Source organism: Dasypus novemcinctus, chromosome 2 (assembly GCF_030445035.2).
Source record: "Dasypus novemcinctus isolate mDasNov1 chromosome 2, mDasNov1.1.hap2, whole genome shotgun sequence".
Classification (NCBI taxonomy): Eukaryota; Metazoa; Chordata; class Mammalia; order Cingulata; family Dasypodidae; genus Dasypus; species Dasypus novemcinctus.
The window spans coordinates 145722706-145737195 of record NC_080674.1 but is presented as its reverse complement, the minus strand read 5'-3'; the positions used below and the strand labels follow the sequence as shown (position 1 = coordinate 145737195).

At 38.5% G+C, this 14490-nt stretch overlaps 1 protein-coding gene across 3 annotated transcripts in view; it reads right to left on the bottom strand.

Moving 5' to 3' along the window:
* MYOT (myotilin) overlaps positions 1-14490 on the bottom strand; it is a 45412-nt gene that overhangs the window by 22602 nt on the left and 8320 nt on the right. For 2 of the 3 annotated variants that reach the window (XM_058279163.1, XM_058279165.1), the window contains exons 1-7: positions 9129-9176; positions 8610-8727; positions 7827-7889; positions 6257-6398; positions 4100-4123; positions 3201-3320; positions 2874-3099 (exon numbers count right to left, since the gene is read on the bottom strand). In XM_058279163.1, coding sequence (XP_058135146.1) covers positions 2874-3099; positions 3201-3320; positions 4100-4123; positions 6257-6398; positions 7827-7889; positions 8610-8727; positions 9129-9142 — 707 coding nt within the window. In that variant the 5' untranslated portion in view covers positions 9143-9176. Of the gene's footprint in view, positions 1-2873; positions 3100-3200; positions 3321-4099; positions 4124-6256; positions 6399-7826; positions 7890-8609; positions 8728-9128; positions 9177-10592; positions 10732-14490 lie in introns of those variants that run through there. The other variant, XM_058279169.1, reaches the window with a different exon arrangement.

The following is a 14490-nucleotide window of genomic DNA, read 5'->3' as shown; positions in this document are numbered from 1 at the left end:
TACTTTAGATTTGTAAGTCTACTTTTTACTTCCTACCGGATACTAAAAGGCAACTGCATAAAATGTAATGATAAAAAGTGGTTTGGACTCATAATGTGCAAACATGTAATTTGAGACAAGGGGGCACAAAGGGGTATAAGAATATAATTTGTATTTACTATTGAAGTTAAGTTGGTATCAAAGCAAATAAGATTGTTACAGATTTAGGGTATGAAATTTATGTCCCATGGTAACTACAAAGACAATATCAGAGACTATGCATGCTCATAGAGACAGAAATTAGACAGTACTAGTTGCTGAGCGTAGTGGCAGGGGGAATGGGAGTTAATGCATAATGGTTGTAGGGTTTCTGTTTGAGGAGAAGGTAAAGTTTTAGTATCAGAAGGCGGTGAGGGTACCACAATATTGTGAATGCGATAAATCCCATTGAATGGTGTGCTTGGGAGTGGTTGAGATGGGAAAGTTTAAATGTTCCCACATTTAAAAAAAAAAAAGAGCCACTTGAGGTAGTGACAATTAAATGCAATACATTATTCTGGATGGGTTCTAGAAAAGGCTCAAAGGGACATTATTCAGAATATAAAAATTAGGATATAGATAGACAATAAGCTTTATATCAATGATAAAAACCTTGAACTTGGTAACTACACTTAAGGTGGTTATATAAGTATATATCCCTGTTCTTAGCAAGATGTGTTCAACCTATACTCAAGGGTTCAGAAAATGGATAGATAGATAGATAGATAGAATAATATGGCAAATATGGCAAAATGTTAAAATTGGTAGATCTGGAGATATGCGGTGGGGGGAGGGCCTAGGGTTATACTGGAGTTCTCTGTATGGGGTTTGTATTATTTTTGAACTGTTGTAGAAGTTTGAAAATATTTAAAAGTAAAAAGTTAAAAAAAAAAAAAAAAAAAGTCAGTATAGCTTTGGTTTCCTTGACTGCCCAAGCAAATACCATGAAATGTGCTGGGTTAAACAATGGGAATTTATTAGCTCACGGTTTTGAGCTAAGAAAGCCCAAATCAAGGTCACCAAGATGATGTTTTCTGCCCACAGACTGATGTTCTGGGACTCACTGCTGGCAATCTTTGGTCCTGGGTTCTTCTATCACATGGCATTGTACATGGTGGCTTCTCTTGGTCTCTCCGTTCTCTTTCAGGTTCCATTGAATTTCAACTTCTTGCTTCCTGTGGCTTTCTCTCTGTCTGAATTTCATTCTGCTTATAAATGACTCCAGTAATAGGTGTTAAGACCCATCCTGATTGAGTTGAGCCACACTTTAATTGAAGTAACCTAATCAAATGTCCTATTCTTGTGGGTTCCCTCCCACAAGAGTGGGTTAATTTTAAGACCATGTTTTTCTGGGGTACATACAATTCCAAGCTACCACAGGTCTCTTCCATGAAAGCTACTGTATAAAAAACACAAGGTCTTTTTAAATTGTAAAGGCTTACTGCTGAACAAAGTTCATTTACAAGAATTCACAGAGAAATACTTTAGGTATCAATTTCATTACTTTCCCAAGGCAAGCTGAGCAAGAAATTGACAGACACATAGAATGTGCTTAATAAATGTTTGTTTAAATTGTAGCTCTGTCTATTGTCCCACACACTCATTCTTTCTGACTCCATAGGGGTAGTTACTGCCCAGACAAGAAAGTCCAGTAGCTAAAGGGGTTCCAGGAGACAAACTCCAAAATCATAGTCATAGACTGTTATTGGAGATATACAGATCTTGACAAAAAAACAAATGCAGTGATAGAGTATTCAATGAAATAATAGCTTCTGTGTATTGAGCACATACTTCACAGATATTGTTCCTGGTCTGTTGGTCTTCAAAGTCCAGGCTCTTTCCTTCACTGTCTCCATTGCAAGAAACATTTATAGAAGTACTATCCCAAAGTCATGGAAGCATGAAGAAACAAACCTCAACAATGTGAGCCTGTCTTCTACCATTTTAGTAATTTGTAGAATGAGGAGTTTCAAGTAGAAGACCTCTGATTCCTTCCCTCTCTAACATGATATATTTCTCTCATTTCACAAGCCTAAATACTACCCAAGAAATCCCTTCTTAAAAAGGATCCCAAGATTTAAAAAATTTTGTAATTAACGGATGCAATATTTAGTTGTATTAGGTAAGTAGTCAAGAATGCTAATTTTTAAAGTTTTGTTAAAGGTATAATTTTAGACTGATAAAATATTTAGCACGCCATGTTAGATATTGTTAGGATAGATTTTAAAAAATAACTTTTTGATATCAGGTTTAAGGTTGTTTTTCTAATCAATATTTTAATTTGAGGTTTGTCTTGCAAGGTGGGAAGGCAGTGGGAACAGAAATGGGGGGGGGTGGGGAGGGTGGGTTGTGTTGTTTTAATCAAAGCTTTGTTGGGCATATTCAGTTACTACCTTATCTCTCATTTTTACATTTGTCCTCTAAACACAAGAACAATTCTGTCTATATTATAAGGTTGACCATGAAGAAACCTTCATCACAGAAATATTTTATATATTTACATTGAGACAGGACCCTGAATTCTATTTTGGGAAAATACTCCACTCTAAAATTTTGTGCCATTTCTGCACTAGTGATTTTTTTCCCAATAATTTTCTGTAACAAACCTTTACATATGGATGAATTGGGGTGGGGAAGATAAATAAATAAAATAAATATTTAAAAAAATGCATGAGTTATTATTCCAGCCAAGTGTGAAATGCTTGAGGGAGGGCAAGGGAGAACTGACAAAGTTAAAGTGATTGATCTCAGAATGTAGGCCTCCTGAGGGCAGGAGCTTTGTCATGCACACTGTTGTATACACAGAGCTAAGAATATTTGTCGAATGAGTGAGTGTTACCTCTGTTTGCCCTTACCATTGTGGTTGTAGCTCAAAGGTGCAGAAATCCTCTTCTGGAAATTGGATCCCATGTTCAGTGTGACTGACTGATTCAGGAATAGTTGGCATAAGGTTTATTGGGGTTTTGTCTAGATTTTTGTCCTTTGTGTAGCTTTCACTGCTCCAGGGAAAGGCCAGTTTGGGAGAAAATTTCCTCATGGGTAACTTGGGTGAACTCCCTGATTTGTCCACTTCTTTTCCTTCTGAAAAATATAATTAGTCAGTGTTTCAGATAAGAACAGAGATCTTCCTCTTGGCTTAGGGCCAAATTGGAGCAGGGAGACCCCAAAGAGTAATTAATTACCTGGGGAAACAAAGAGCCTGGCTGCAGAGACTGCCATCCCAGCTTCATTTTCTGCAATGCATTTGAACTCTCCAGAGTCTTCAGGAAATGCTTCTGTGATGATCAAGGTGCAGACTTCCTCTGGAAAGGGCAGAGATCCAACTTGATCATGATATTTGGATGCTCAAATTAAAAGACAAACAAACAGTGTAGGGGGATGTTGAGAAGAGTAGATAGTAGGTATGAATAAAACACACTATCTCTGACAAAAAAAAGCTACCCGATTAGATTTTTTTCCTCACACATCTAGTTCCTTTACTAGCCTATGAGTTCCTCGAAAGCAGGGATCATACCTAATTCCTCAGCTTCTCGATTTCTATAGCTTTAGTGCTTAACACAAAAGTCCTTTAAAAACATCTTCTGAACGGAACTAAAAATGATCACTGCTATGATTTTTAGACCTGACGTTGGTACAGCGATGACCGTTGCATTATGGGCACTGCACCTACTTTGTGGACAGTCAACGACTTGAAAGTTTGATGTCAGAACACCTCTCTCCACTGCCTCTGTATAGATAGCTCATAAATCACAAACACTAAGCCAAGGGGAATTAGAGAGAAAATGCATGCTCCATGAAAGCAGGGACCCTGTCAGTCAGGCTCCTTGCTGTCTCCTCAGTGCCAAAAATAGAGCGTAGTCATAGTATGTGTTTAGTCAGTATTTCTTGAATGAATGAACAGATGAATGAATACACTGATAAATTCCAGTTATCCTGCTGCTTCTGTTGGGTCAGTTCAATAATTAATTGACCTACGGTAGCCTCAAAAGAGCTCACGAAGGCAAAAGTGACTTTGGATACAAAGTTTTCTGATGCTAATTTTAATTTATTTATTATCAAGATGTTGAAAAGTTGCACTTACCAGGAATGGCCGATAAACAAGTTTCTGAAAGATTAAATAAGAGAAAAGAGAGAGAATTTAAATGATGACAATTAGCTTAGTTGGGAAAAAGGATTGAGTGTGTATGAGAAATAACTGGACAAATATTAGGTTGACTAGTCTGGAGTCCCAGCTTATAAATTCTGTGGAAACTCAGAAAAGGGATATAATGGAGTGAACCCCTTGGCAGTGTGCTAGAAGAACTGGATTTTAGTTGTGGTTCTACTAATTGCTCTGTGACCTTGTGAAAATTACTTGAGTTCTCTGGACCTTAGTTCCTCAAATCTAATATGGAGGTTAGACTAGGTAATATCTCTTTTCTGAAGCACTAAACCTTAAGTGGCCTTTTTCTCCCAAGAAAAGCCTTTGCTCTTTTTATTTTTAAAGATTTATTTATTTATTTATCTCTCCTCCCCCCCCCATCCCCCTGCCCCAGTTGTCTGTTCTCTGTCTATTTGCTGTGTCTTCTTTGTCTGCTTCTGTTGTTGTCAATGGCACGGGAATCTGTGTTTCTTTCTGTTGCATCATCTTGTGTCAGCTCTCCCTGTGTGCGGCGCCATTCTTGGGCAGGCTACACTTTCTTCCACGCATGGGCCAGCTCCACACAGGTCAAGGAGGCCTGTGTGAACCGCGTTGTTTGAACCGCAGACCTCCCATGTGGTAGGCGGATGCCCCATCCACTGGGCCAAGTCCACTTCCCAGCATATTTTTTAAAGGGTGAAACAAATGAAACTAATACATAACTCTCTAAATACTTTATTGTGTAAGTTTCCCATGAAATAATTAATTTTTAAAAAAATAATTAATTTAGGGAAGGGGAACAAGTTTATGATGATCTGCTTAATGCTTAATGTTTACACTGAGATAAATGATTTATAAACAATTTTCATCTAATACTCCCAACCAGATTTTGAGGTATTTATTATTATTCCCCCCTTTATAAGTAAGGAAACAGACACTCAGAAATGCCAAACACCTGGCTCAAAATAGGAAGATAGTAAATGCTGAGGCCAGGGTTCAAGCCAAGTCTAAATTGGCTCCAAAATCTATATTTTCCTAACCTGTGCTATGTCATTACTTAGTAAGATAGTTTTTGTGCCAAATGAAGAAAATATATTCATTTAAATATTAATTCAGAACAACTGAACATTATACATCACATTTAGGAAGAAACATTTCTTTATTACACAAAAAATATGGTATCTTCCTTTAAAAATAGCATTTATTGCAATTTCTGAAAATAAATTAATACAAATTTATTATAATAAATCTGGAAAATATAAAAAAACACAAAGAAAACATTTTTAATTATCCATACTCTCACTACTCAGAGAAAACTACCACTAATTATCTTGTGTTTTTTCTACAGTATTTTAAACATAATATTCAATTTTACTATAATCAGAGAGATCTAACCACTGTCCCAGTGGTTAGAGCGTCCGCCTACCACATGGGAGGTCCGAGGTTCAAACCCCGGGCCTCCTTGACCTGTGTGGAGCTGGCCCATGCGTGGTGCTGATGCACGCAAGGAGTGCTGTGCCACCCCGGGGTGTCCCCTGCGCAGGAGAGCCCCACGCACAAGGAGTGTGCCCCATAAGGACAGCTGCCGAGCGCGAAAGAAAGTGCAGCCTGCCCAAGAATGGCACTGCATGTGCGGAGAGCTGACACAACAAGATGACGCAACAAAAAGAAACACAGATTCCCGGTGCTGCTGATAAGGATAGAAGCGGTTACAGAAGAACACACAGCAAATGGACACAGAGAGCAGACAACTGGGGGCAGGGAGGGGAGAAAGAAAAAAAAAAGTAGGTCATAATATTTAAAAAAAAAAAATTAAAAATATGTTTATTCTCACATTTCTTTTTTTTTGTCGATATACCAAGAACTCGTTAGGAAGAAAGTTAAGATTAACTCACAGAAACAAACCAGTCTTTTCACAGCTATGAAAACTTAGTTTCATCAAGTTTTGTGGTTTTTTTTGGTTGTTTTTGTTGAGGAATCATTTGGGATTTTAAATAACAATTATTTAATGATATACATTTCTAAGTCTATAACAAATCAGCTATTAAACTTTAAAAAATGAATTAGATTTCAGGATTAAATATAATAAAAAATAAATAAGAAAGCTTGTCACAATACTTTTCCTTAGAATCTGGAAGTCATCTGAGTCTGCTATCTGCTCTTGCCCTCTGTACCAGTGAACTCGAACTGTGGCTGTGGCCTGGACTCGGCATTCAAACACCACACACTGACTTCTGGTTGTAGAGACGTCCTGCAAATGCTGAAGAACAAATACAGAATTCACAGAATGGCAGAAAGAGTGCGCTATATACCATTAGACCATGATTTGAAATGCCAGTTGTGGTCAGTTTGCATGCTTATTCATCTTAATTATTGATGACTGGCTATAACGTAATCAGAACAATGAGCTGCAAGGCATTCTTTTGAACTTTATAGTGCGCTTTGCCATCAGGTATATGTTTTAACTTAAATTCATAGAGGTGTGTTTTATGAGAAAGTTATTATTCACATCTCCAAGAGCCATTTTTCAGATTAGAAAACAAATTAGTTGCAAGTCTTCATTCTGCTGGATTTGGTTATTGTGTTGACTACATGTCTGGCCACAGATTTAGTCTTTATTATTGGTCACAGTAGCATGGGCCATCCTGTAACTTGTTAAGAGCCCTGGCTCAAGACTTAGAAGACAGGCCAAAATCTCAGCTCTGCCACTAGCTGGCTAAAACTGGTCATAGGCACTCAGAAAGGCTCTTAATCTCTCTGGAACTCAGGTTCTTTATCTGTGAAATAGGGCTAACAAAATGCTCAGCCCACCTTGAGGTTTTGAGGTTCATTTCAGATAACTAATTTGAAAACCTTCTGTAAAGAATGAGGAGTTATTTTGATAAATGAACAGCATTTATTAACAATTGCTAGTCTAGTCTCACAATGCATAAATGAATGGGTGGCATATTTTTTCCTATCAATCCTGATCCTCTCCCCTGCTAATCCCAGGGTCCTCCAGAAGGTAGAAATTACATTTCAGATTATAATTTGGCCCCAATACCTGAAAGGGAATAGTTGAGGTGAGTCGTAAATGAAACATAATGACCAGCCCAGTCCTTGAGGCCTAATGCTCAGAGATGCTCTAACACAGGGAAGGAATGCAGCTCAGAGGAGATCTGTGGAGACAGACACGTGTGCCTAATAGTGTCTGCTGAAAGCAAGCTTCCTAAGCTGATAGCACTGCTTCTTACTACTTAATGACAATGTTTTCTATGTCTCTATTCCTGTATCTGGTACAGGTGAAGTCTCTGCCCTGCTTTTCATGCCTTGGAGCAGCAACAGGCAGGGTTCCAGTTAGAGAGCCCAGAGAAGGCTTCAACACTAGTTTGGTTTGACCTAGGTGATTGGATCCTGCTGTTTGCAGAAGGCGATAGGGAGTCTTGTCAATCCTGATCTCTAACTGTGACCTGAGCAGGAAATAGATTTTACTTTGCTCATTGACTTCTTCAGAAGTGCAAATGTGAAAAGGCTCTGAGAGACACTGAGCAAATCATTTCTTCCTTCTGGGCCTCTGTTTTCTAATGTATTAAATAGACATGGTCTCTGAGGGCCTTTCTAGTTTTCCCTTTCCTTCTCCTTGCCCCTCAATAATGTCTACAATTTATCTATAAAATCCAAACCACATCATACAGTATGGATGGAATACCTTGGTAAACACAGGAGCTACAACACAGGTGGATCCTGACAGGCTGCGAGAGGGACTCTGCATCTGGTTTAATGAATAGAAGACAACATTTCACTCTTATTCATATTGTCAAGATCCTGAAACCCAAGCACATGATGGCCATGAACTAACTGGTTCAGTTTTAGCTGTTACTAATTGGTCCAATTTTAGATGCTGCTAACCACACCCTAAGTTTCCTTTTCGGAAACGGTCATGCTTCTCATTTAAATGCCAGTTTGAAGGTCTGCTCCAATGCCACCCTTTCTTTACTGTCCTCTAGTACTCTACTAGCTGAGATGGTGAAATGCAACCCTGGGCAATTATATTTGGGAAATGGGTATTGACAAGTATTTAGAGACTGCATATTGAAGGTTTAAATAACTTGTAAATTTTACTGGCTAGATTTTTTTCTCTTCCATACAGTTGCTCTGGTTGGCACTTTTAGGTTTTAAAAAAACCAACCCCTCCTTTTTTAATTAAAAGGAAATGCATTCGCGGATAGTTGGAATACGCTTTTATGGGACTGAGCTCTTAGACGCCAACTGTCTTATTGTCTGGGTACACAAACACAAATGGCCAAGCTGTTGAACTACCATGGAGTTATTTCTGAGATCCTTGGATTTTTTTTTTCTTGTTTGCTCTGAGGTCATGCAGCTGGAGGCTTTCCTTGTATACATTTTTCAAGAAAGTTACACTGATTCCTTCCTCTCCCGGCCTGTGCCTCCATTATGGGGATAGTCTCAGAAGGCTTAAAACTGAACCTACCCTCTGAGGGTCAATACACAACGGTTGAACTAAGGTAGAATAACTTGATCTGATGTCGGAGGTTTCATTAACTGGGGAACAGATGGGCAGAGAAACTCGAGTGGTTTTCTTCTTTATCCTGTAGGGGAAAATAAAACCAGATACGATCCAGGGAAAGAAAGGTTAGAGGTGACTTTTATGGAAATGCCTCACTGTATCCATTTGAATGTTCATATATTTTGCCTGTAATCCTTATATTCTTATTGACTTGCATCATAATTTGTGCTTTTTTTCTTTTTGACTAATCGTTAGTGGATAATGGGTCCTAAAACTTTCACATTGAATTTCCCTTGTCTTAAGTCCAGTAAACAGTGGGCTATTACTAAACACTGATAATGTCCAGCAGATGTAATATATAAAGCAAAGAATTAATTTGATGTTTGTCTGGGAGGTCTTAGATTTTTTTCTTATTTTTTTTTTAAGTGGAATTTCCTCTATATTCATATACAAATGCACATTCCCATGCTATTCTGCACTTACTCTGACATTTCCATAGCATATTCCAAGCAAAATCTCAGAGAGAAAACTTTTTTATACTCTTCTGGATACCTACAAGAAACAGAATGAAAGAAATTCTCTCTAAATCTCAATGGGATTTAATAAAATTTAAAGTGTATCGTTGTCACACTAGGATGAGTAAATTAGTTAAATACAGATGGCAGGTAAAACTAGAACATCTAACCTCTTTGCTAAGGATGGATCTACTTTAACATTCTCAGTTTTAAAATCCAGAGAGTTACCTCTACAGCACTAGTACTTGCATCCAGAAGAAGTAGTGAATAATTTCCCCAAAACATTATTTTAGAGGGCATAGATTAGTGTCTATGAATTTGTGTTTTGGTCTGAAGCCTTTGGCATATTTGTTATAATAAGAAATCTGTTGCTTTATTCACTACAAGGAAGGATGCTGTCAATGTCAGTATTATTGCTAGGAGGATTTACTAGAGAAAAGATCTCAGTTTCTAGTATCAGGACTAATTGGATTTTTCCTGTGCTACTAGTTTTCTTTCTTTTTTTTCATCTCATAGACACTGCACATCTTAAAATTGGTTGTGTTTTCCTATGTGTTAGAGCTCACATCACAGCCAGTAATTCAACAGTAATTCAATTCCTAACCTGACACTTTTTTTTTTCTTTCTCCAATATCTATGATGATTTATTTTCTTAAACCAACATTTAGGTCACATGGCTCCACAAAGAATTTTTATGTTATTTGCAGGTAGAAGAGGTATATTAGAATATATGGACTAGCCTGACTAACAAAATATTGTGATTTCTAGAAAGCCATTTGTTTATGGAAATAGAATATTTGATTTTGAAACTATTCCAGTAAAGCCAGGCTATAAGATCACTTCAACTATATGACAATGCTTTATGAAAAAAATTATTTTCACTTAACAGTCTTTTATATATAATTTAAAATACCATAATTAGAACTAGATTTAAAATCTCTTCCTAATTTCAATATATAATTTCTTACCACTTTATGACTTTTTTTCAGTTCTAAAAACTCAATTGATCAACCTGTAGTTTTATAACCATATTAGGCTTCATTTGATTTAGATTAAAATTTAGGTGATATGAAAGATTTACTGCTACTACTTCTTGTTTTATTTCCTAAGGGGTATAATAGTGACTACAGAGTACATTTTATTATTCTTTAAACTGTACATACACATTATATTTATTCTTTCCAATGTATGTAATATTTCATGATAAATTGGTAAGATTAAAACAAATCCATGAACTGGAGTTGCTTTTTTTTTCTTGTAAAAGTTAGTTGGGGGTTGCTTCATTTTCAAAGAACAGATAAATAAAGTTATTCTCTGGTAGTTCAGAAGACAATAGGTTCTACTTTGAGTTTTTACATGGGCTAAAGGAATTACAAACAAGTCCAGTTTACCTTTATATCAAAAATTGGGCACAAATGGAAAGGATATATACCTACAGATTCTCCAAACAGGGTCGAATCAGTCTTTGAAGTGTTGGCTGCAGGTGCTAAACTTAGATCCTTTTTCCAATGAGCAAATTAAACTTCACAAATACCCAAGCTATTGAATTAGTGAATACTTCCTGATGTTTCCTATACCAAGAGCCAGAGCAACACAATGGAATTAGATGATGCAAATTATATGAAAAGTTTAACAGTGCAAAAGATGCACAATTCTAATGTAGGTACCATCTTAATAGCACCATAAGATAGCAAGACATTAATGTCATAAAACATTAAATAATGCCAGTGACATCACAAGACAACATATGATCACCCAACAGGCTTTTTAAAAAAGTTTTATTTATTTTTATTCCCCCCCCCACCTTGTTTTCTGCTTTCTGTGTCCATTTGCTGTGTGTTCTGTGTCTGCTTATACTCTCATTAGGAGGCCCTAGGAACCGACCCTGGGAACTTCTGCAGTGGGAGAGAGGCGATCATTCTCTTGCACCACCTCAGCTCCCTGGTCTGTTATGTCTCATTATTTCTCCTCTGTGTCTCTTTTTGTTGTGTCATCTTGCTGTGCCAGCTCTCTGTGTGGGCCAGCCCTCCGAATGGGCCAGCTTGCCTTCACCAGGGGGCCCTGGAATCAAAACCTGGACCTTGTATATGATATCTATATGATAGATGGGAGCCCAATTGCTTGAGCCACATCCGCTTCCCCAACAGGCTTTTATTTTTTTTAATTTTTTAAAGATTTATTAACCGCCTCCCCCCCGAGTTGTCTGTTCTCTGTGTCCATTCGCTGTGTCTTGTTCCTCTGTCTGCTTCTGCTGTTGTCAGCGGCACAGGAATCTGTGTCTCTTTTCGTTGCGTCATCTTGTTGTGTCAGCTCTCCATGTGGGTGGTGCCATTCTTAGGCAGGCTGTACTTTCTTTTGCGCTGGGTGGCTCTCCTTATGGGGTGCACTCCTTGCACGGAGTGCGTATGGGGCTCCCCTATGCGGGGAACTGCGTGGCACGGCACTCCTTGTGTGCATCAGCACTGCGCATGGGCCAGCTGCACACGGGTCAAGGAGGCTGGGGGTTTGAACCGTGGACCTCCCATGTGGTAGACGGACGCCTTAACCACTGGGCCAGGTCCGTTCCCCCCCACACCCCCAGGCTTTTAAAAATAAGTACTATTGGGAGCCAGTGTAGCTCAGTGGTTGAGTGCCTATTTCCCATCCTCTGTACCTCCTAAAAAGAAAAAAATATGTGCCATGACTTAAAAAGAGACTGAAGCTTTACTAGTCTAGAGAAACTTTGGGCTGTGAAGAATATTTAAAATTTGAAAAGGTAAAATGAGTATGGGAGGGGGGTGTTTGAGGGTGAATGATGACAGAGGATAGGTAGAGAAGTATATAACATTTATGGGACACTAAACTGTGTGCCTGATACTGTGCTTATCCTTTATCTCATTTGTGGGGAAAGTATCCTATGATCTTGAAATGGTGTGGGACACCCTGAAGTCAGACTGCCTAGATATACCATTTAACAGGCATAATAGTGTTTATTTCTAGGGTTTCTCTGAGGATTAAATGAGATAGCTCACAAAAGCATTTAGTATCTGCCATATATTAAGTGCTTCACTAAATGTTAGCAGCTGTTATTATTGTAGCAGTGGTGGTTATATGTTGGGTCCAGGTAAAGTTTCACCTTTATGTAGAGATTTCTAATCTAGCTCTCCTTGATTTTCTTTTCTTGTGAACTAAGTTTTTATTTACAATGGCATACAGTTCATTTGGCAGCTCCTTAAGATGAGGCATATGCCTCTTATCACCACAGTACCTAGTCCATTTTGTTTAACACAAAGTAGGTAGGGAATATATTGATTATATAGATTATTGCATTAGGAGATACAATGAATAGTTGTTTCAGGATGTCTGTGTTGCTTTGAGCTATTTGCCTCAACCCGACTTTAATTGATGTAGAAAGATTTCTCCTCTGACCCTTAAGGTAAGTCTTCACACCGTACTAGCCACCTTAGGTGAGGTAAAACAATCATAGAGGAAGCGGATGTGGCTCAAGCAATTGGGCTCCTATCTACCATTTAGGTGGTCCAGGGTTTGATTCCCAAGGCCTCCTGGTGAGGGCAAGTTGGCCTACACAGCAAGCTGGCCTGAGCAGAGAGCTGGCCTGAGTGGAATGCTGGCCCACGCGGAGTGCTGACCCGTGCGGCATACTGGCCCGTGTGGAGAGCAGGCACAGCAAGGTGATGCAACAAAAAGAGAAGAGACAATGAGAGACATAGCAGATCAGGGAACTGAGGTGGCGCAAGAAATTGAGTGCCTTACTCCCACTCTGGGAGGTACCAGGATCGGTTCCTGGTGCCACCTAAAGAGAAGACAGACAGACACAGAAGAACCACAGTGGGTTCCAAATGGACACAGAAAGCAGCAGCGCAAAACAATGGGGGGGGGGGAGGGGATAAACAAATAAATCTTTGAAAACAAACAAACAAAAACAATCATAGATTTGCACAGCAAGAGAAATCTTACCTAACATCTTCAGAAAACAAAGCTAAGGTTCAGAGAGGTTATATTATTTGCTTGAGGTCATAGAGTATGTAGCTAGAAGAGTCAGAATTAGAATCCAATCTTCTTTCTACTTGTACAGTCCAACTAGGCCTATAGCAAATAGACACTATTATTCTGAGTAGTTGAGACTGTAGTGATATTTTTTCTTTTATCAGGTAAGAGTTTTGTTTTTTTTAAGTTTGTAGTTTTTAATTCACTGTGTAATGAAACAATTCTTTTAATTTGTATTTAAGTTCCATGAGGGCAGAGACTTAGTCTGTTTTGTTCACTTCTGTTTCTTAGTACATAGACTAGTGCCAGGCACATAGGAGATGCTAAATAAATAATTGTTGAATGAGTGACTTTGCTTTGCTGGCAGTACTCCTTTGAGACTGCAGTTGAGAATGTCTGTAGCTTCCATAGAGACTAAACTAAATATTAGACCCTGGGGAGAAGCCCCATGAACAGCAAGGAAACTGTGTGACAGAAAGGTAAGAATGAAACACTCCCCTGGAAAAGAAGGATTAAGTGAGAGTATGTGTATGAAGCTTCTGGAATTTCTCAGAAGGAATATACTTTATAAATAAATAAAAGGTCAGTTGGTGCAAGAGGCCAGAATTTCTTCTAAGCCCCTTGGCTCTTCCCAAAGCTGGAAAACACCAGCAGAATAGTTTTAGTAGTGGGCATGACCTGAGTTTTTGCCTACCTTGAAATTGTCTTATGTCCCCAGGCTAAAGAGGAGGAAAAAGAGAAAATCCAACCTTGATGAAGGAAAGTTCATACTGGGCCTCCTATGATTCCCCATGCTTCCTTTTCTAAGCATGAATGAAAAAGCTTCATGGCAAGGCGCCAGGCAGCCAATGCTGTCATTTAATCTATGGATGGGCTGTGGCGGCCAGACAGGACTTCCATCTCCTGTCCCTGATTTCCAGGACAGGGAATCAAAAATGCCCTCAGTCTTACTTTGGAATTTGTCACTAGTTAGCATGAGTTAAATTATCTATCTGAAGATAGTGTAGAAATGGATAAAAATATAAAGAGGCCAGTTAGTGTATGAGAGAGAACACTAGCCCAGAATTAAGGAAATTTGGATTCTGGTTCTAGATCTGTCATTAAAATATTATATGACCTTGGGCCTTAGTTATAGCTAATAATAGGTGAGATGATCTCTAAGGTTTCTTCTGGTTTTCGTATTTGCTCTTTTTATTTTTTTTTATTTTTATTTTTTTTAAAGATTTATTTATTTATTTAATTCCCCCCCCTCCCCTGGTTGTCTGTTCTTGGTGTCTATTTGCTGCGTCTTGTTTCTTTGTCCGCTTCTGTTGTCGTCAGCGGCACGGGAAGTGTGGGCGGCG